Consider the following 20,257-nt stretch of genomic DNA (forward strand, 5'->3'; position numbering starts at 1 on the left):
GCTCAGGTGTTCGGACCGAGTCAAGCCATGGTGGAGGCTCGTGCAGAATAATCGTGATGTTGACCAAATTTTTGGTCCATCATATAATTTCATCGGGAAACTTTCACGCGCTGTGATCGGGTAGAGCTGCTTGCCGAATAACAGCCGGTAGCTGTTGGAGAGGACAACGGGCGGGGCACGACCTTCGGACATGGATTGGAGCTTTCGTGGAAAGATGGTCTGCTTCTACTGTAATGCTGTTCATACCTGGCAGTTTCAGTAATACCGAGGTTTCCTCCTACGGGCAAAATCAAGCACCTTTCATCCTAGCAGACCATGAATTCCGGCTGCACAACTCCTTCCGGGCAATGCCAATCCAATGTTACGAAAGGACACAAGCTGCTGCTCAGACAGCTGAGTCGTGGCAATTCCATCACCAGCTCATACCCTCTGCCACTCTATATGCTTCGTTTCAATCAAAACCACAAGAGCCGATGTCCACAATGCCCTCGGAATTCCAAGTGCTGTCAAAAACTGCCTCTAGGTCAGCGATAGGGATGCAGGCATGACGAGCTTCAAATCATTATTGGATGAGCTTAGAGTCAGATAGGATGTGCAAGTTAAGAATTTTCGTCAATCATTAATCTATATACAGAACAAAGTAGTGGCATTGCAGCCTTCCCCAGACTATTATCATGGGAGTTCTACCGCTGGACTCTGCTGGCTCAGTGATGGATGTCGCTGGTCATGCACCGGACTTGAAACATTGATCTGCGGTAATGGTTTCCTGGCGGCTGACCCGCCTGCCTGCTGACCGGCTGGAAGCATGCCAATGCGTGGAGAGGGCATCCCGGCAATAATTGGATGGCTGCCAAGCGCAGTTGAAAATTGATGCTCAGAGGTTGGTAGGCCTGGCAGGCTCTTAGCTTCAATAGGACTGATAGTCGGTAGTACATCCTGCGGTACTTGTGATGTGGGGCTGTGGTATGAAGAGACGAAGCTTTGCGCTCCCACTCTTGGTGATGAAAGCGATTGTAACCTGAGGCCGTCTGAATCTCTCACCAGCTTCCCTCCAGCTAGAAGGGAATCATGACTGGACGAGTAGTGGTCGTCTGCTCCTGCGGCGCTCAAGCCGTGTTTGGCTTCGTCGTCTCCGAAGTGAGCGCGATGTCGTCTGTTCTCTCGCCATTTGGCAACCGCGATCCATGCCATCCCAATGAGTACTGCAGCACCAAGTATTACTCCTGCAACAATCCCTCCTACGCTTACGCGATTCGCTGCTTGGGGTTGTTGCGCAAGAATAGGGGTCGGTTGAGGTACGTCTGTAGATGTCAACAAGGACGTCGAGGATGCCGAGGATGCAGGAATAAAAGCTGAAGGCGAGGTCATCGATGTCGCGAAAACGGATGACTCTGAACTTGAGGCGGCCTTCTTTGTCGATTCAGTAGGTGAGGGTGTACGTGAGGTCGGTTTCGCGCTCTCCTTTCTGGTAGTGGCTGCCGACGTCGTTTTTGTAGCTGCAGAGGTCTTGGGAGGGGCTGACGTCTCTGGCTCCGCAGAGGTCTTCTTGGGTTCTTGGGTAGTCTTCCTTGAATCACTTGGCTTTACAGTAGGCGTTGCGCTTTTCTTGGGGGTCTCATCTTCGGTCTCATCTGCGGTCTTTGCAGGAAGCGGCTTGCCTATGGTTGCACTGGGAGCGCTTTTGGGGTCTTCCTTTCTTCTCTCAAGCGCTTTGAAAGTAGAAGGACGGTCGACTCCTCCCAGCGTACCCATCATACACATGGCGCATAGGACAAAAGAGAACAGATAAAGAGCGGTCCATGATAACAATCGCATTTTGGCTGTCGACCTGCGAATCAGTGGAGTTGACAGGCAATCAACAAAGGGTACTGTACTCAACGCTGTGCTTGAATTCAAGGCACGGGTTTCTTATTGTTCAAACGAGAAATTCACTCTCCTACAAACCTGGGAAAGTGGACCGCAGGGAGATTAAGAAGCATCAATAAGGATGAGCGCATAGAGCTATCGCCAGACATATCAATATCATCCTTAGCTTACTAAGTTAGGGGAACAGGCTAGTCGAGCTGTTGGTCAGGAATCTGGTCTTGGAGCGCGATACGATACGGGGGGCTTAGCGGTGTTTCATGCCGCCGGCGATCGCCAAACACGTGCTGCTGGCGCCATCCTATTTGTGTAAGAATGAATTTGCTTCGTCGGCCTCATTAAAGGGGCAATGGAGCCTGGTTTCAGCCGCCGTGCGTCAGGCTTGGCTGGCAGCGGTTGGGGGCTGTGTAACGTAGTTCAACTATTCTAGGCAGATTATTACTATACTGTCGTGGAATTATTGCTTGTGAGGCCCACAAGGATGAATAACAACATGAAAAGATGGCCTGTTTCGAGGCTGAATGGTATATCATACCACGGATCAAAGATGAGCATACAACTCCGCCATGTATTGTTCTAATCCGAGTTTTGTGTCATCAAAGTATCGTTGCCCGCGTCCTTCGTCAGCATTCAAGCCATAACGAGTTCCAAGTCGAGATTATCATTAAATCGTCACCATAATAATCATATATAGCATCTCTGCTAATGCCCTTCCTATCTGACTCAGCAGGCCTCCAGAAACAACTTAAACCAACAAAAGCCTGGTGTTGAGCACCTTCGACCATCGAGGTCCAGCCGCGGCTATCGAGGTCCGCTGACGACCACAATGAGACACACGGCCATACATAATCCTTGACGTGCGCTTATCGTGGTTGCGGTGGTGCCCAAGGCCAGTGCCCAAGACCAGTGCGACCCATTCACTGCCACAATCCATGGCTGCACATCAATTACTGATAGTAGTACTTCCAACAAAAACAACCTGGACCGAGGCAAATCTGTTCACAACAAGGCTGAATCAGCTTTCTGGCCACTGCAATAGCAAAAGAAGAGGATTTTGACCAGTTCACCGAGATCACATTGCGATGCAAAAGTTACATGAGATAGATAATAGGCGACATGCAGAGATGCGATTAAAAATACCCAAAAACTCCAGAGAAAGCCAAAATCGAGAGGAATGAGACATACGCAGCTGTGGCGGCAAAGATCTCCACTCTCCTAGCAGTCGTGAATACCCCAAGGCATATCGAAAACAATGCCGTATACGCAACAATTACGCCCAGTCGATCGGTCATATGCGGGACAAAGTAAAGTGTAAAGATCGAGGCAGCTGGAATTAGTGAAGCGAGTAGGATGCCCACAAGATGAGAGACCGCGCGCACGTTGCCTTTGCGGTAGTGATAGAGACCGCTTTCGGGATCAAAGGGTTTCTAGACGCAGACGAGAATAAGATCGGTCATGTGAGATGATGGAATCTACCAACTCACCTTGTAATGGCGACCGATCCACCGATGGAACTTGCCAAGCACTTCATCAGATATCCACTGCGAAAAGAAGTCTCGTTCAACCGCTTCTCGTGATAAGGTCACAAGATCTGACGCTCGCTGATTTTCTAAGTAGCGTTCGTCTCGGGGATGCAGTATGTCACGTTCCTGTGATGGTTAGATGGACACCACAGCAAGCAGGTCTACTCACCACTCCCTCCAGGAAGTTATCTCCGCATTCGGGCCGAATGAGCCATTCCCGTAGGCAATTCACATCGTGCTTTGAGGGTCCATGAAGAGCACAGATTTCTTTGTACTGTAATAGAAATGCATCTGTAGTGCAAGATCAGTGGTTGACACACGAGAATGACATTCCGCCGTCTTACTATATTCGGACAACTTGGATCGAATATCCTGAATGACGGCCCACTGAGGGGAATATTCGCCATCTACTGTTGGCTGACTCAATTCGAACCATGAGCGTTGAGCCAGTAGCCCTCTTTCGTCTTCCCCCTGCTCTTCTCTTTCTCTTATGACTTGTAGCTCTCGTTCGAGGTGTGCTATCTCTGCCTGCAGAAATAATAGGTTCTGCGCGTTGAGAGCACCAAAGCGACGAAAGATCGCTACTTCAGGCCACAGACCCATGAACTCTGAAAGTCGCGGATAGCTGCCGGTCGACCACGTTCGATTGATCCCTGGTACCGGTGGGGGTGGCTCACTGCCCATCACGGGCTTGCCCTCGATTTCCGCCCCATGTTTCTCATCGAAGGACGTCGACCATGTTCGATTGATCCCCGGTACCGGTGTGGGTGGCTCACTGCCCGTCACGGTCGTGCCCTTGATTTCCGCTCCATGTTTCTCATCGAAGGACGTCGCCATGTTAGAAGAAACGAGTGCCGCAAAGGCGAATTAGGAATGAAAAGGTGCCTGAATATAAGCGCTTCGCGAAGGAAAGGGTGTTCTGGTTTTTAGATGGTGAAGCGGTCTAAGGCTGTGTCGCTCAGCCACAAGGTGCTGACTTTTGAATCGCCGAGGCGCATTGCAGCAGCCCCCACCCACTAGCCCGGAACACCCTTCCTCGCGCCCCATTGGGATCGGAATCCAGATCCTCAGGCCACTCATATTGGGGGTTGGTGACATTATGGGGGCCGCTCTATCTCAGCGCAGTGGTTTATATGAACCTCTCCATCCCCTACTGCAACAATTCAGACTCTGTCGCTTTTAACCCCCACAACGAAAGTTACCATGGTTCCCAGACAAGCTCCCACTATCACGGGCACCCCGCCTACTCCAATTGAGCCCCAAGAGAAGCGAAGTCTTCGATCTCGCTCATCGCAATTTCTTGACACATTTGTCCAAGAGGCTCGGAGTCGGTCATCCTCAGCATCGAGCAGGCACTCAAAATCTTCAGATGGCGTCAAGGATGTCATTGCAAATCTCGGCCTGGCTGCAGGCACCGTCGGCGCAGAACACATCAAACCACCAGGTCCTAGTGATGAAGATATGTTGGAAGGAGTAAGGGTGTTCCTGAGCGGTTTCCAGAACATCATAAGACGCGCAAAGGCAGGACATGGGGACAATGTGGAGATAATCGAAGTAAGAATGGCATGCTATGCTTTCATGATTTCGCGCTTACAGTACATGCAGGTTGACGACGATGCCAAATCTGTACACAATCCACATCCTATCACACAGGCTGAACGAAATCCATTTGGTACTTCCACCGATGAAAATGCAGACCAGGCGTCGGCGGCGGAGCTTCAAGAGACAGCTCCAGAGGCCAATTCAACATCCCACAGGGAGAGAAGAGAATCATACCCTCGATTCAGCTCAATGTATCGTGAAGCGAGTTTTGGGGAATTCGTAGAGGACATCCAGCTTGAGAAAGGCAGTGGAGAGAAAATGCCTGGCCGCGCTCGACTCGATACAGGCATGACTCGCAATGCTGTTAGCCATTCTGTAGCGCTGATGCTTGGATACCCGATCGAAGAATACACTGGCGACCCCTGCATTGTGGCTGACGGAACCGAGTTCTCTCCGCTTGGACAAGTCGTTCTACCGTTCCACTTCGTCAACTTCCAAACCGCCAAAACCTGGCATATAGAGTTCATCGTCTTTCCGGATGAGTCACCCTTTGACGTCTGCTTGGGGAGGCGGTTCATCTCACAAGCAAACTTGTTGAAGCGCAATCCAGAAGCTCTTCCGGTTGCCTTCGGCCACAAGAAGTCTAGTAAGCCTCCGTCAAATGAGCGACTCGAGAATCTTGCTAATTCATTGTCAAGGCGAACAACAAGACATTCGAATCAGAACATATCAAGCCGATTACAGGAGTGGCCATACAAAGGAGAAGCAAGACGATAGATACGTCGACCGCAGGAGCTACAAAACTACTAGCGGTAGCGGTAGAGTCAAGGATTCGAAAAAATGGTACTAGGCAGTGTAAGTTGGAGCTGCGACTTCACTAAGGTCTCCAGGGATCCCACCCACGATAAGCAGAAGGATGGCCCAACAGAAGATCTGACGGAAGATGAGCCGGTAGCCACCAGCGACAACAAAACATAAAGAATACCGAGAATACGGAACACCCCAATCTTTATTGCCCTCTTTATCACACTCTTTCAGCCGAATACCCTTCAGAGCTCCCAAGGCCTACAGCAACCACAAGCATAACTGCTGATGTGTATCATTTTGTATTTTTACGGTTCTCTTGGCTTGCGCATTTTCAGGCATACACGAGCTGGACATAATTCACACAGGTGGTGGTACGGAGGTTCTCGCGAAGTCATTGCATATTGCCTAGGCGTTCAATCTTCGCATACGATAGGCAACATCATCCTGTTGGTCTGCTCCCTCATTCGCATATAGACTCAATAATAACCAATTTTTTTTTCTCTTGAGCGACCACTCTTGTATTAATCCTTTGCATCGACCTGTGAGCAAACTGGGCCTTGGGTGTAACTAGAATAGAAAGTACATTTCAGGCAGGCAAAACACATGAACTCCCCCGCCCCGAACACAATTGATTTCGTTTATATGGATGACAGCGCATTCACGATGTATCAGTCTCATTTAATGTGAGGCTCAATATTGAGTGAGCGCTCCCATGGCCATACAGTGTCCACTGGAAATCGGGTTCGACATCCTTAATCTGGACATCGCTTCCTCCTATCACCATCTCGTTCGTCTCCTGGTTGACTTAGAAGTTCCTTGCTTCTCTAGACTTTTCTCAACAGGTAAGTATCTGCAGATCCGAGGACCAAGCTCGACACCGTTGCTCGATCGAGAGGGAATTGAGATTACTTTCCTCACTCTAGGCCCCCGAAAAAATCCTTGGGCCAGGGGCCGCATATGATCGACTTCGGTGAACGGCAGATAGTGCCCAGATAGTAGGCAGTAAGATATTTTTCTTCCAATTCCACTTACGGCCTCTATCCTGAGTGAGCGCTGCTTTAACGCGAATCGAGATTGAGCCTGCAGGTGGTTGAGGGATTGATGGGACCCATTTTTAATCTCCATGGGACTTATATTTTGGCTCTCGAGCTCGGTTCTCACTATCTCTTTAATTTCGTCGTGTTTTATTATTGTGCGTTGCGGAACTCTTGCAAATCCTTAGCGTGACCCTCGAGTTGCTGGCGCCGCAGAGCAGAATTACTGTGAGGATATAGAATAGCCATTTACTACTGAATTATCATAGTAGAATGCCTAAAATGACCCGGATAGTAAATAGACTCTCTTGTGAGTTTGCTGTTGTAATTTTGAGATAGAAAATCGTGGTGTTGAATTATAAGAAGCGTTCGAACGTAGAGAGAACTTTATAACTGTTACATTGCAGGAGCATAGGAGGGGCACAGAAGGAGCACTTGGCTAGCTTGGCACACTACTGGCTATTTATCTTATCCCAACCTGTACTTAGAACTTAGCTTCATCATCTACTACTCATACCACAATCATAACTCATACTCATGCCATTCAACAATAACGCCTTTGTGACTTAAATAGAGATACTCTGTTAGCCTTTACAGAGGATATTAAGGAGGAAGATAATAAAGAGGAGGAGGATAGCAAGGGGGAGGATAGCAAGGAGAAGGATAACAAGGAGAAGGATCTTAAGAAGGAGGATATAGTAGAGGATATGGAGGATATGGATATCCTCCTTCTTGAGATCCTTCTCCTTGTTATCCTTCTCCTTGCTATCCTCCCCCTTGCTATCCTCCCCCTTGCTATCCTCCTCCTCGCGATCCTCCTCCTTGCTATCCTCCTCGACTAGGTAGCTTTGGCTTGCCAAGTGGCGTTATTAATCCATAGTTAGACGTTCACCTTAGGAAGCACAATGATTTCATGAATCCAGAAGAAAATACTACAACGGCTTATACATTGAGATTCCTGCGCTTCAAAAGCTGTGATTGTTTTCTTGTCACACTATAGAGGTTCTTTGTTGAAGCGCGATCAATACCGTTGATGGCTGGCTTTAGCTCTCGACCAATAAATACACTACGGCTTTGTGCCCGGCATTCCGCGCCACACGTACTACGGTAGGAGGCATAATGTTTGTCAATACAGTGCTAATAGCGACTAGTTCTGATACGAGTCCACAGATAGCTAATTAGTCGTCGAAAAGCTTACAAGATCAAGCAGCCATACAAACAAGTCCACCAGCTCTGATTAATCCATCTTTGGATTAGTGCTACTTAGCCTCGCTTGTTTGATAACTGTTTTGGTCCAAAGATACTAAGTTAGTGCGGAGGTGACAAACATTATGTCTCCTACCGTAGTAAGTCAGAAGGAGTCACGGTAAGATCTCCCCGGCGGCTTGTGTTCCGTATTGCCGTGTGAATCTTCTTTGTATCCGGATACTCGAGTACGTAGTAGTGCTGGGTTCCGCCGAGAAGTCTCTTGACACGGCAATCTGAGCCTAGATTGGCAGGGTCAATGTTCTGCCACAAAGTCTGACATTTGATTGGGCCTCATTGACTTGGCACTTGCGTACGAAAGCCGACCTGGTACTAAACCAGCAGTTCGATTACAGCCAGAATGGCCCAAAAAAAGAATCCTACCACATTTACGGCGAGCTCCATTAATACCCCGCTGCTCTCCAACCTCCTCTCAGCAATAACATGCTTGCTACTTGGTGTCTGTTGCGGTTACCTCGCCGTCTCTCTTCTCCATCATGGCGGACGACAAGCCCATGGAGATGGGTTCGAGGACAAAGGTTTCCAAGCCCAGCGTCCATGAGGCTATTTCAGACAACACAAATGACCAGATTTACGATAGCGGGCGTAACGTCCTGGAGGTACGACCTGCTTCTCACTTTGTACTGATCGAAAAGGGACCTGACTTTCAACAGAGATATCTCGGCCTGAAGCCCATGGTTTCCTTTGGCTTGACCCTGCAGGCGTCTTGGGAAGCAATTGCTATCACATTTCAGGCCGCACTGTTAAATGGAGGGCCAGTATCTTTGGTCTACGGAATGATTCTTTCCGCTGTGGGTTCGGCCGCACTTGCTGCATCATTGGGAGAGATGGCGTCCATGTAGGTCCCAATAGGCACATCGGGGACCGCCGTGGTTGACACCGCCGCAGAGATCCTACTGTTGGAGCGCAATACCGATGGACGGCCCTCTACGCTCCGAGAGTAATGTCTCCAGCATTTTGGAGCTTGCTCCAAGGTATGAACCGTGCTACTCGGACTGAAATGCCAGAACTGACGCCTTCTAGGATGGTTGACAGTAGGAAAATATTCCTGGCAATGAGAGAGTCTCTAAATGACTTGTATAGGTTTTCGCGTGGATTGCGTCTTGCGCGCTGACTCCTTTCCTCCTAGGTACGATGGTCCAGGGTCTTATCATCTTCAATTACCCCGACACTTATATATATGAGCGTTGGCACGGCACGTTGCTTTCGTGGGCATTCATTGTGGTCCCGGTCATCTGTAATGTTCATGGCAGAAGATTGCTTGCACCACTGGAAATTATTGGCGGTGTTTGCCATTTACTGTTCTTCATTTGTACAGTAGTGATACTGGTTGTGCTGGCTACGCGCAGCACTGCGGAGTTCGTCTTTACCACCCATGTCAATGAAATCAGTGGCTGGACGAATCCCGGTGTGGCTTGGTGTATTGGTCTGCTATCTACGACTTTTCCTCTTGTTGGTGAGTTCAACGGTTTCAATCAAACGGATTTTGCTCATGACACAAATATAGGATTCGATGGAGTCCTTCACATGAGTCTGTTTCACTATCCGAACAGCTTTTGCGCGCAGTCGGTGGATATGTGAATGCTGACGGGCGACCAGGCGACGAGGCGAAAGATGCGCCCAGACGAATCCCGCTCAGCATGATCCTGACCGTTGTCATAAACGCTGTCTTCGCCTTTGCATTCATCATCTGCCTCCTCTTCACTCTCGGAGACCTGGAAACCGTTTTAGCCTCGCCTACGGGATACCCCATTATCGAAGTCTACTATCAGGCGACCAAGTCGAAAGCTGGGACAAATGTTATGATGTTAATGATAATCATCGTGGTTCTTGTTTCATGTTTCAGCATCCTGGCCTCAGTGTCCCGCTTGACCTGGGCGTTCGCAAAAGATCATGGCCTTCCTTTTGCGGACTTCTTCGCTTATGTAAGTCAACTGCTCTGGACCAGCTCTCCCAGGTAAAGACGCTCATTGGACATGTGACAGGTGCATCCTGGACTGAAGATCCCACTGAGATCACTCACCTTAGTCACCATACTGTCCTGCCTTCTACACCTAATCAGCATCGGTTCAACGACAGCTTTCACCGCTATTCTGTCTCTGACAACGCTCGCTCTGTATATCTCTTACCTCGTCCCGATCTCGCTGATCCTCTTACGGAAGCTTGAGGGCAGGCATCCCGCTTACGGTCCATTTAGGCTCGGTCGCTGGGGAATCCCTATCAATATTTTCGCCCTCTTGTACGGGATCTTCATCGTCATCTGGCTGCCATTCCCGCCTGTACTGCCAGTCACTGCGTTGAACATGAACTATGCTGGGCCGGTTATGATTGCTGTCATCATCATTGCCTTACTTGATTGGGTCATTAGCGGTCACAAGCGGTTTTCGGTACCAGTCATGAAGGAGAATTTGTAGGTGTGGAGCCTGATTGACTAATTTCCTCTGTTGTGGTTTGTCTGCCTAGTAGCTAAATGACAAGATTGGGCTTTTGCATCGTAGATAAACGGCAGGTTTGTATATACATGCAAAGCAGAGCACCTCGTCGGCTGCTGCAATTGGACGCACTTTGGGTAACAAACAGTTTGTCTAGCAATGACTTGACGGAAATACATCATGAGCCGCCTCAATCCACCCTTTTTGCCTCCACAAGCTCGCTGTCGCTGAGGCTGACAACGTCGACAAGGCCATTCATGCGGCCTTTGAGGGCCTTTTTGGTCACAAATCTCCTTCAATTTACGCAACTGCTGTTTCCTTCGTATAAGGGCCGGCGAGGTAACAGCAAAGAATATTCTACATAGATATTTTGTTGTGAATGGTTGAGAGGATGATTGAATGAGATTTCGACAAGGATTTCCACCTAGACCACGATCAAATCATCAACTTTCTATACAGTACGAGGCCAACAGTCTGAAACCAAACCTGTTTAATTATATTTTTATCTTTCATATAGAATCTTTTCTATTCAAATTTATACATAGAGGTGTGCTCGGCAGTAAAATTAAACTAAAAAACAATCAATTTTTTGGGGAAAAACCTTTGCTTTACATTAAAGCTGGATTTTTTCTAAATTTTTTTCCAAAGAAGTGAAAGGTTTAGTTTACTAAGTTGGAATATTAAATAAGGTTTGATAGTTTATAGTCTAACTATAAAAGTTGTAGTGTTTACTTTAAAAAGGTGGATTCTGCGCTAAAAGTGGATTTAGTGTCAGACCTTTGGCACCCAACTGTATTGCGCAGGCTTTCGGCAAGAGAGTTGTCGCTGTGCTAGTGTCAGGACGATGGACCGTACGTTCCCCGCATGCGCGAAGCATGCGTTAAAAGACTAGATTACCAAGGGAATTCGCCACAGAATTCCCTTACCTTATAAGGTCCATAACTGGCATCTCATATATCTGCACCTCTTGGCATCCCTAACAGCTAGTGGGGCAGGCAGCTTACCTGTCGAGCTGTATCATCTATTTTTCTCTAGTTGGCTTCGATTGTGTCTCTTCAACTTTTATTACAGGTTTCATGGAAGCTTTTCATAAGTTATGCACTACAGTGCCATCTCTACAGTACCACGAGAACATAGCATATATCGTTATCGCAACCTTTCTTTATGTGAGTAGCCATGAGCATTGCCAATCAGCGGATTTCTGTTAACGCTATAGAAGGTTGTGCTCACTGCTATCTATCGTATTACATTTCACCCTTTGGCCAGATATCCAGGACCCCTCCTTGCGAGAATCTCACAATGGCCTCTTGTCTTCCAGTGCTACATGGGACACCGGCACATTCACCTCTTGCGTGATCACGAGAAACACGGTGAGGGCTGACTGACTTGCGCTGGAGACCCCGAGCTGAAGATCATGGAATCTTGCTTATTGTCCACAGGTCCGATTATCCGAACTGGTCCCAACAGTCTGTCTTTCAATACGGCGCCAGCCCTTCAAGCAATCCATCGTGATAGATATGCCAATGTCAAGAGGGGCGATTGGTACAAAACACTTGACATATCCTCGGGAGCTTATAGTACCCAAAGCGTCATTGACAAGGGCGAGCACGCTTTCAGACGACGGGTTCTGAATCATGCGTTCTCCGAACGTGCCCTCATAGATGCTGAGAACGTCATTGCGGACAATGTAAGCTCGTTTTGTGACGGTCTCGGAACTCTGCCCCGGGACGCAAAACCCGGCGACTGGACCGAGAGAAAGAACATGAGTGATTGGTCAACTTGGTTTGGCTTCGACTTCATCAGTAACCTGTCCTTTGGCAAGTCCTGGGAGCTGTGTGAAACCGAGAAGAATCGTTATGTTCCGAATGTTCTAAGAGGGACAAGTCAATTCTTATACTATGTATGGAGTCCTTCATGATCTTCTAGGAGCAATAGAGCGCTGACGAACTGTCACTAATACGCAGGCCGGCTATCTTCCCTTTGCTGCGCTGATACGGCCAGTCCTCGGAACTCCGGTCATGCATTATATTGGCGGCCAAGCAGCAGCGGATTCTCTCCGCTTCACACGGCTTGCAAACAGTAGCTTGGTCGAACGTGTCGACGCTGAAGAACAAGCCCAGAGCTCTGGCAAAGAACCTCGCAAATACGTTTTCCATTACCTGCTCAAGAGTAGGGACCCCGTGACCGGCAAGGGCTTCAGTAGAGAAGAGCTGCAGGCTGACAGTGGCCTCTTGATCGCTGCCGGGAGTGACGGCGTTGCGCACACGATCTCTGCCGCTATTTTTTACCTCTTGCGCAACCCAGAGGTGCTCGCAAAGCTCACCGAAGAGATTCGTTCCGCGTTTCAGGATGTTTCCGAAATCCGCAATCCCAAACTCAGTTCTTTAACCTACCTCCAGAGTTCCATTGACGAGACTCTACGCATCTCCCCAGCCCTACCAAGCATGATGCCCGCGAGGTCCTTGCCGGTGGCATCGACATCGACGGCCGCCATATCCCCAAGGGCACAACTGTGGGCGTCCCTGCATATGCCATCCACCACAACGAGTTATACTATCCCTCGTCGTGGGACTTCCGCCCTGAGCGCTGGATAGTCGATGGAAAGACTGGCGTCACGCTTGACAGCGTTGGCGCGGCCCGCCGCGCCTTCTGTCCTTTCGGCGCTGGGCCGATGAGTTGTGTTGGCAAGAATATGGCGTACCTGGCATTGAAGGCCGCGCTGGCCACCCTGCTCTACCAGTACGATATCCGGCCGGCGGGCGAACCGACAGGTGGTGGAAGTTTAGATCTGGAGGAGGGGAGACGCAGGGTAGAAGAGTACCAGATGATTGATTACATCGCGGCGTATCGGAATGGACCAATGATCCAGCTGAGAGCGAGGGCTTGAGATCAGGGCCTTTGGTATTTGATTGTCATGAGTCTAGATCTTGTTATGATTGATCACGGGAGCTACTTGAAATGCCTGTTTTAGGTATCAGTAAACTTTTTGGGCTTGTCTTGGGCACCTTCCAGGCAGGTTTTGATCTCGCGCATCGAGAGCCCGAAGAAGAACTCCGACTGACCCAACTTTAGACACGCATGATCTGTTGTTTCCGATTATCCCTACCAGAATCTTGTCCCGAGATTACACTGCGATGTACCAATGCCAACATGGGTCAACTGCTGAAAAGTAACGATGATCGTGCTCTCTGGCGTGCGAAATGGTGTGAAAAGCTGTCTTCATAGCGATTAATCCTCAGAAAACAAAGCAGAAACAAATCGCCCACATTGGGTCGCCTATCAATCCCTTTCTGCGAGCTTGAATTCGGCGAAAAAACTGCGATTTCCTCTCTCCAGGTTTTCGCGCGCACGGGGCGGCGTCATAGCAATTCCCTATCCTGACATCTCCCTCGAATCTTTCACACAAGTTGCTGAAAAACTTATGTCCTCAAGATATCTTAAATCTCAGACTACTCTGCAGTAAGTTGTCAACGCTTCGCACCATATACAACATTGTTGGAGAAGGCTGAGGCAGCGTCTTTTGTAGAGCACTATGAACTGCAAAGTGTTGACAAATGCTCATCACATCAAATGCCTTACTCGAAACCCCAACGCACATGAACAACGAGTTGATAGCGAGGTGTCTTTGGGAGTTAGGTAACCACCACTATTTGCAGAGCCAGCGCTATCGAACTTGGCTCGCGAGTGTCAACATCAAGCTCCCAAAATGCTGACGAGGGGAAGAAGCTCTGGCTCGCAAGGCTTCAGGGTCCCCCATTATCGGGCGGAACACACTGACGATATAAATTCGCAAGAGATATCTGAACATTCCAAGCGCAATAAGTCTCAAGCTTTCCTAGACGAAGACCGGCCAGTAGAAAACTAAACTAGGACCCTAATTGAACTACGTACATGGGCTCAACTACACGATGATACCAAGTTTGTTGCTAGTACGGAGTATATGTCAGCTAATATGAATTTCTCCTCAGTCGACCTCCAAAAATTGCGGAACGCCAAGGCCAATCAACACCATAGTTGCCAGGAATGTATAGGGCATAAATGCGTGTTGCAAATCGGTCTTATCGATATATACTAACCAGAACACGACAAAGACAAGGCCGAGGATGGTCAATAATGCGATCCAGGTCATGATCTTCCAGAGGGAAAATCGCTGGAGTGCATGCATGCCCCAGTCTTCCGAGCTTGCGCTCGAGCCGGATTGGGCCGTGATCCTTTTGGGAATCATTTTCAGCGTGGTGCTGATACCGCTTGCCTTTTCAGGATGATAAATACTCGCAATGAGCTGCGTCGCCGCAATCTTCATGTGGACCTCCTCTGGTTTCCAAAGAGTATATTCGTACGCCAAGGGATCAGAGGGAGGCAAGCCTATTTGTATCTTGACGACGTCATCCTGGCCAGGGTAAGGCCTGGAGAATTTGATGAACTCAACACCAAGACAGCTTTTCCACGAGAGAAGCCTTCCCTTCCATGTGCGAACTCGGTTGTACTCTTTCATCAACTGTTCGCACAACGATTTGTCGTCGAGTATCTGGTGGAGCTCCTGCACAGAGCAAAGCTTCGTGATTCGAGGCTCTGACCACGCTTTGTCTACACACCAATATATTTCCCTGGATATGTTTTGTGATTGGAGGGCGCCTGTGGAAGCTGAAGAGCCAGCAGATATATTTCCAAGCCTGCCTCGGTTGGGAGAGCTTGAACGGAGTTGATGCAGCGTCTGATTATTCCTGAGAGGCCTCAGAATCATTCCAAACTGTGAATCGGCTATCTGTTTTGAATTGTGGGTGGGAGGTGGATAGCTGGGAGCAGGAGGACATGAGACTGGCTGCCGAATATGAGAGATAGGCTGACTGGTCTCTTTGTAGGCTTGAGCCACAGGGTCTGGCACATCAATGTATAGACTTTCACTAGACCACTCCCATGAGATTTCTTGAATAGCCTTGAGGACACGACCTGTCCCCATCTTTGAATGGCCACCATTCCAAACAGTGGCCGATCCATTTCTCGACCACCTCCTAGCACTGGTCAATAGCGCTTGGAGAACGAACGAATCGAGATGGTGTGATTCGAAGATGCCTCGTGCCATCAAAATAGAGGCAAAGGCTAGAGTTCTTTAGGCTCTGAGAAATAACGGCAGAGGATGGCCTTTTAGAACCTATATCAACCATTGATCGCAATGAAGCCTCCATTTCCTGTACCCGAACGTCTATCGTCGCTAGGTAGGACAGCCACTCCAACACCTCGTCTTTCGCCTTCTTGCCATCATCAAAACGTGTGTCGCTGATGTCATCAGAGGTTAGCTCATTATGGGTGGTGGTGATGAACTTGCGAAATTGCAGAACACCTGTGTCGCCTTTGACTAGAAAACTCAGTAGTTCTATGAAAACGGAGCCCAACTTCCAGACATCGCCACTCTTAAGCTCTTCAGAAGTCGGTTGGAGAGTTTTACGAGAAGCATATGTCTTCCAGAACGAACTTTGATCTTCACGAATCTCCGGTGCATCGTATTGCCACGCAGACTGAGCTTCTTGTGTTCCAAGACGCCAGGACAGTTTGGTTTGAAGAGCGACCGCGAGGCCAAAGTCTGTAAGCTTGACAATGATGGGTGGGACTCCACTCCCCTCATAGAGGAGTATGTTCGATGGCTGGATATCTGAGTGGACGATTTTGCATAACATCGTGAAGATAAGCCAAAGCGCTTGCAAGGCCTTCGAATTCTGACCAAAAGCTCTTCAAAGCTGTCGAGTAGAAACCTTCTGGGAAGCGGTGGAGAACCGGCTCGGTCTCAAAATGGTCAGTTCCTTGTATCATGTGCGCTGAAGTGGAGCGAAACAGCTGCTTCAGATTGCCTGCGGCAAGAGGGAATGAAAAATTATAGTAGACGGTGTTCTTCCTGTCTGCATATCTGAAGGCATTCAGGAACTCAACAATATTTCGATGGCGAGCCTCCGTTACAGCTCTTAGAGTATCGTATTCCTGGAGAAATTGTTTTGGTGTTATCTTTCGTGACAGTCTCTTGACTGCCAATTTGACTCCGTGTGACCCTTCAGCACGCACTGCTTCTGTAGAGACCCATGCCCAGCGAGCGTCCACCTCGTACACATTGCATGTCATGCCACGGGAGATGTTGATCTTATAGAGGGAGCCGGAGACACCTCTACTGTTGACATGAGCATTGGATACGCTATAAATTAGTTTGGCGTCACTGTCACCGTTCTTTGACGGTACCTCAAAAGAATTTTGGTTCGAGTCCTCGATTAAAGGGACTGACAACTCGCGTTGGGCAGATTTCCCATGAGCCTTTTCTTTTACAGGCTTTTTACCTTCTATTTCAGAGTCGGACTGGTTCCGTTCCGTGTGAAAGATCATTTTCATACCTCCCCCATCTTAGAGCATCGATCTGAAGCGATTCGTGGTCGGAGAGACGCCGCGGAAGTGTCATGCACTACCCATCATTACTATACTTAACTTGAAACTCACCCTTCCCAAAGATATGGCGCAGAAAGTAAAGTAAATCTTCATAATTAAGTCTATACGCGGCAGTGAATTCTTGAATCGTTTTTGTTGCCATTGCCGCCTTTCAAATTATTGCCTCATGAAATCAAGGACGGTGCGTTTCTGGAACTCTTTGAGGTAGTAGGATATATTGGATGGATGTTGAAGCTCTCCATATCAGCTTCAGAGCCTCCTTATTAGGAAAATTCAAATGCGGCGTTATTACGGAGTATCGAGTAAAGTAAAGATATGGGAGGTGTCAACTGGTGAGCGGGTCAGCGCCGCAGTTAGACCAGCGCGATTCTTGACGCCAAGCTGCATGCAGAAGTGGAGTTGGAACCCCATGGAGAGCTTTTACGTCTGTGAAAAATTGACATCTTTACAGCGATTGTGTGTTATTCGATCAGTGATATCTCGCAACTCAACCACAACAATGCCGAAGCAGCTGGTGCAGCCTTTGGGAAAATGAGATAAAGTGCACCTGGTATACGTTGTTGCCCTGATTGTATACTGCTGTGGAGACGAGGAACGAGCGATTTCATGGAGATTAGACTAACTCGGGTAAGCCGGTCTTGTTTTGCACACCCTTAGACATGTCAGCAGCCCTGGATTGTTTTGGTTTTTTGCCTGCTGACTTCATCTGTGAACGCAGTGTCTAGTAATAGTGGTGACTTGCATGACATGAAAGGGGTGATTCCGTGTACGAGAATGTCTCGGATGCAAGCGCTATAAGTAATATTGACTCGTAGCTGGATTAGGAAGTCCGATCCCCCCTGCCTCGACCGTTAACATCATGGTACACCCGGTCATGGAGCAGGGTCATGTGTTGAGGTTCATAGCCTTACTGTTGCGAATGGCTCTCCTTCGATTCCACATACGTACCTCCACATACGTACACGACTCCACATACGTACACGACTCCACATACGTACACGACTCCACATAACTTGATACATCGGTTTTGACGGCGCTTTAGTACTTTTAGCTTTCCGGATCTGGAAGTATGGTGGAGAAAAGCTTTGACATTTTCACTGGCTGTACTAGGAAAGACTTTATTCTCTTACACTTAACAGCGGCAGCCCTGTACGATTATTGTACCAATTACCACCTTTGGCAGAATAGGCAAAGACTGGCTGTTCCAAACGCTGTCTCAGTTCTCTGCCGGTGTCATACGAAAAGCTAAGCTAAGCTGGGCTTAAGGAAAGGTACATGAACACGGACAGTATATCTAGCTTCAGCAGTCATCCTCGCGATTGGCTGAACAGTTACGTAGCTCGCATTGGAGCTTCAGGAAATCGCAGCCATGGCGATTTATAACTTCCAGATGAGGACGTTCCTTCTCAATTTCATACCGTCGATACTACCCTACCGGCTTGCTGGGTTTTCCCCATTATCTCTTCCTATACACAGCGTCATTCCTGCCAAAATGTATTCTGTGTTAGGACAATCGTTCACCACGCTTTTCACTCTTCTCTGCTTGTGCACCCTTACCCAAGCTGCACCGAGAGGTCCTGGAGGCCCGATGCACAAGCCAAATTGCCCCTACCATTCAGTGGAACAGGGTAACACCCGCGTCTTCAACCGGTTCTGGTACGATCCGAACGATCTCATCGAATCGAATGGAGGCTATCGAGCCTACACTGAAGATCACTTCTTCGACGATTTCTCAATCACCGACAATACGCCCAACTACCCCAGTCCGGTGAAAGGTGTCCAGTTCCCTCCGCCAGGAAACTATGCTCGCTCGCGCCTGCAGTTCGCCGATATACATTTCTGGGTCGTTCCTCAGGCGGAGGCCGTCTTGGGAAAGCCAAATACCGATCCTAGTTATCCCGGCGGCGGAGGTATGGATGACAATGATTGCCTGATATACCGTTGGCATCACCGCCTCCTTGCGACGCTACAGAAGCCTTACGGGTAAGTCTTCTCATGGTCCCCAACCATTGTCCGAGATATACTCCAATGATTTCTGCTGACATGGTCAACAGCGGCAAGCCTGCCGGCGCCAATGTATCTTGGTATGACACGCGTGTGATCAAGTTCCAGAACTACACTGCCGAAGATAATGGACAGGATTACTGGATCAAAAGCGCGACGGTCACGATGGATTGGTCAGATTGGTACAAATAGTGGCCGGAACAGGCCAAGCGTAGTCAGCGGTATTCATATCAAATGGACATTGATTCTCTGACCGCAGGGTCTGCATATTGATTATGTACGATGATGTTGTTGAATATACTGTGACCCCCAATGGGAAACCCGCAGCAAAGTTCTTCCGAAGCGCAGCGCCAAGCTATCCCACTGAGCTAAGCCGTATAGGGCAAGATTGCCTGATGGAGGAGCTTCCTCATCCTTCACCTCCACCTTCACCCCGCATCATGTTGTGTACCTTGTTCCACGTCACTCAGTGGAGCTTCCAGGATGGGGATTATCGCCAGCGTTGGGCTAGGAGGCCCACAGCGTGCTCACTGCAGCATTCTTTGCGGCCACTCGACAGGGCATAGTCTTCGTGTACACTTTCGGATTGGCTCCAGTGCTTCAATCCGCTGTTCTTACTCGATATATACAAGGTAGTCGTACGCGGTCCTCGTTTCTCCATTGCTTGCAGTGCAGCACTTCTTTTTTGGCAGCTTGGCATCATGTGTGAACTACTTACTAGTAGTTCAGTATCCCCTGCCAGTCCAATGGAGAGAAGATAGTACCTTGTTCTTCTTCGTTGTGCAAAGAAAGAACGATACGTCCCACTCCCACGAAGCCGCAAAACAATGTTTACCCTTCTACGCACGTTGCCACAGCTATCTCAAACGATTCTTCGTTCGCGCGCTCCCCAAACCGTGGCTCACTCCATTTTGGGATTTAACAACGCCCGCTCCTTGCCAGCGGCCGTCACCGCTCACTACAACACCAGGGAATCTTCTCAAGCCAGCAACCTCTCAGCTAGCAACAAAGCCGACAAGCCTTCTCAACCCGCTCCTGGCCCTCGCTCAGATGAAGTCCCAAACCCGCCATCCAGCCAAACCCGCACCCACCGCCTCCCCGAATTCGACCTCAGCAAGCACATCATCGTCATCAGCGGTGCGGCGCGCGGCCTGGGCCTGACGCAAGCGTCGGCGCTCCTCGAAGCCGGCGCCAGCGTCTACGCTCTCGACCGGCTCCCCGAGCCGAGCACATCCTTCCGGGAGCTCCAAACGCGCGCGACCAGCACCCTGCACACGAAGCTGCACTACCGACGCGTCGACGTGCGCGACGCCGCCGCCCTCAACTCCACCATCGCCGCCATCGGCGACGCCGAGGGGCG

General features: G+C 49.1%; 7 protein-coding genes across 7 annotated transcripts; 4 read left to right on the top strand and 3 right to left on the bottom strand.

The window, feature by feature from the left end:
- Positions 1-672: 672 nt before the first annotated feature.
- On the bottom strand, positions 673-1,761 carry EPUS_01300 (uncharacterized protein; the record flags this gene model as incomplete). The annotated part of the gene is made up of 1 exon (XM_007788593.1): positions 673-1,761. One exon carries the CDS (start codon positions 1,759-1,761, stop codon positions 673-675), a length of 1,089 nt encoding a protein of 362 aa, XP_007786783.1.
- A 1,232-nt stretch (positions 1,762-2,993) lies between these two features.
- Positions 2,994-4,223, bottom strand: EPUS_01301 (uncharacterized protein; the record flags this gene model as incomplete). The annotated part of the gene is made up of 4 exons (XM_007788594.1): positions 2,994-3,290; positions 3,348-3,512; positions 3,556-3,677; positions 3,731-4,223. 4 exons carry the CDS (start codon positions 4,221-4,223, stop codon positions 2,994-2,996), a joined length of 1,077 nt encoding a protein of 358 aa, XP_007786784.1.
- Positions 4,224-4,589: 366 nt separating this feature from the next.
- Positions 4,590-5,906, top strand: EPUS_01302 (uncharacterized protein; the record flags this gene model as incomplete). Its single annotated transcript, XM_007788595.1, has 4 exons — positions 4,590-4,940; positions 4,992-5,574; positions 5,627-5,771; positions 5,819-5,906. 4 exons carry the CDS (start codon positions 4,590-4,592, stop codon positions 5,904-5,906), a joined length of 1,167 nt encoding a protein of 388 aa, XP_007786785.1.
- Positions 5,907-8,511: 2,605 nt separating this feature from the next.
- On the top strand, positions 8,512-10,449 carry EPUS_01303 (uncharacterized protein; the record flags this gene model as incomplete). Its single annotated transcript, XM_007788596.1, has 8 exons — positions 8,512-8,634; positions 8,689-8,873; positions 8,924-9,009; positions 9,059-9,069; positions 9,119-9,491; positions 9,543-9,566; positions 9,635-9,960; positions 10,021-10,449. The coding sequence occupies 8 exons, from the start codon at positions 8,512-8,514 to the stop codon at positions 10,447-10,449; spliced, it is 1,557 nt and encodes a 518-aa protein (XP_007786786.1).
- A 1,432-nt stretch (positions 10,450-11,881) lies between these two features.
- Positions 11,882-13,354, top strand: EPUS_01304 (uncharacterized protein; the record flags this gene model as incomplete). The annotated part of the gene is made up of 3 exons (XM_007788597.1): positions 11,882-12,367; positions 12,432-12,808; positions 12,901-13,354. 3 exons carry the CDS (start codon positions 11,882-11,884, stop codon positions 13,352-13,354), a joined length of 1,317 nt encoding a protein of 438 aa, XP_007786787.1.
- Positions 13,355-14,431: 1,077 nt separating this feature from the next.
- EPUS_01305 (uncharacterized protein) lies at positions 14,432-16,833 on the bottom strand (the record flags this gene model as incomplete). The annotated part of the gene is made up of 3 exons (XM_007788598.1): positions 14,432-15,567; positions 15,620-16,109; positions 16,141-16,833. 3 exons carry the CDS (start codon positions 16,831-16,833, stop codon positions 14,432-14,434), a joined length of 2,319 nt encoding a protein of 772 aa, XP_007786788.1.
- A 1,429-nt stretch (positions 16,834-18,262) lies between these two features.
- EPUS_01306 (uncharacterized protein) lies at positions 18,263-19,089 on the top strand (the record flags this gene model as incomplete). The annotated part of the gene is made up of 2 exons (XM_007788599.1): positions 18,263-18,876; positions 18,948-19,089. The coding sequence occupies 2 exons, from the start codon at positions 18,263-18,265 to the stop codon at positions 19,087-19,089; spliced, it is 756 nt and encodes a 251-aa protein (XP_007786789.1).
- Between the last annotated feature and the right edge of the window lie 1,168 nt (positions 19,090-20,257).

Source organism: Endocarpon pusillum, assembly GCF_000464535.1.
Source record: "Endocarpon pusillum Z07020 unplaced genomic scaffold C720987, whole genome shotgun sequence".
Taxonomy (NCBI): domain Eukaryota; kingdom Fungi; phylum Ascomycota; class Eurotiomycetes; order Verrucariales; family Verrucariaceae; genus Endocarpon; species Endocarpon pusillum.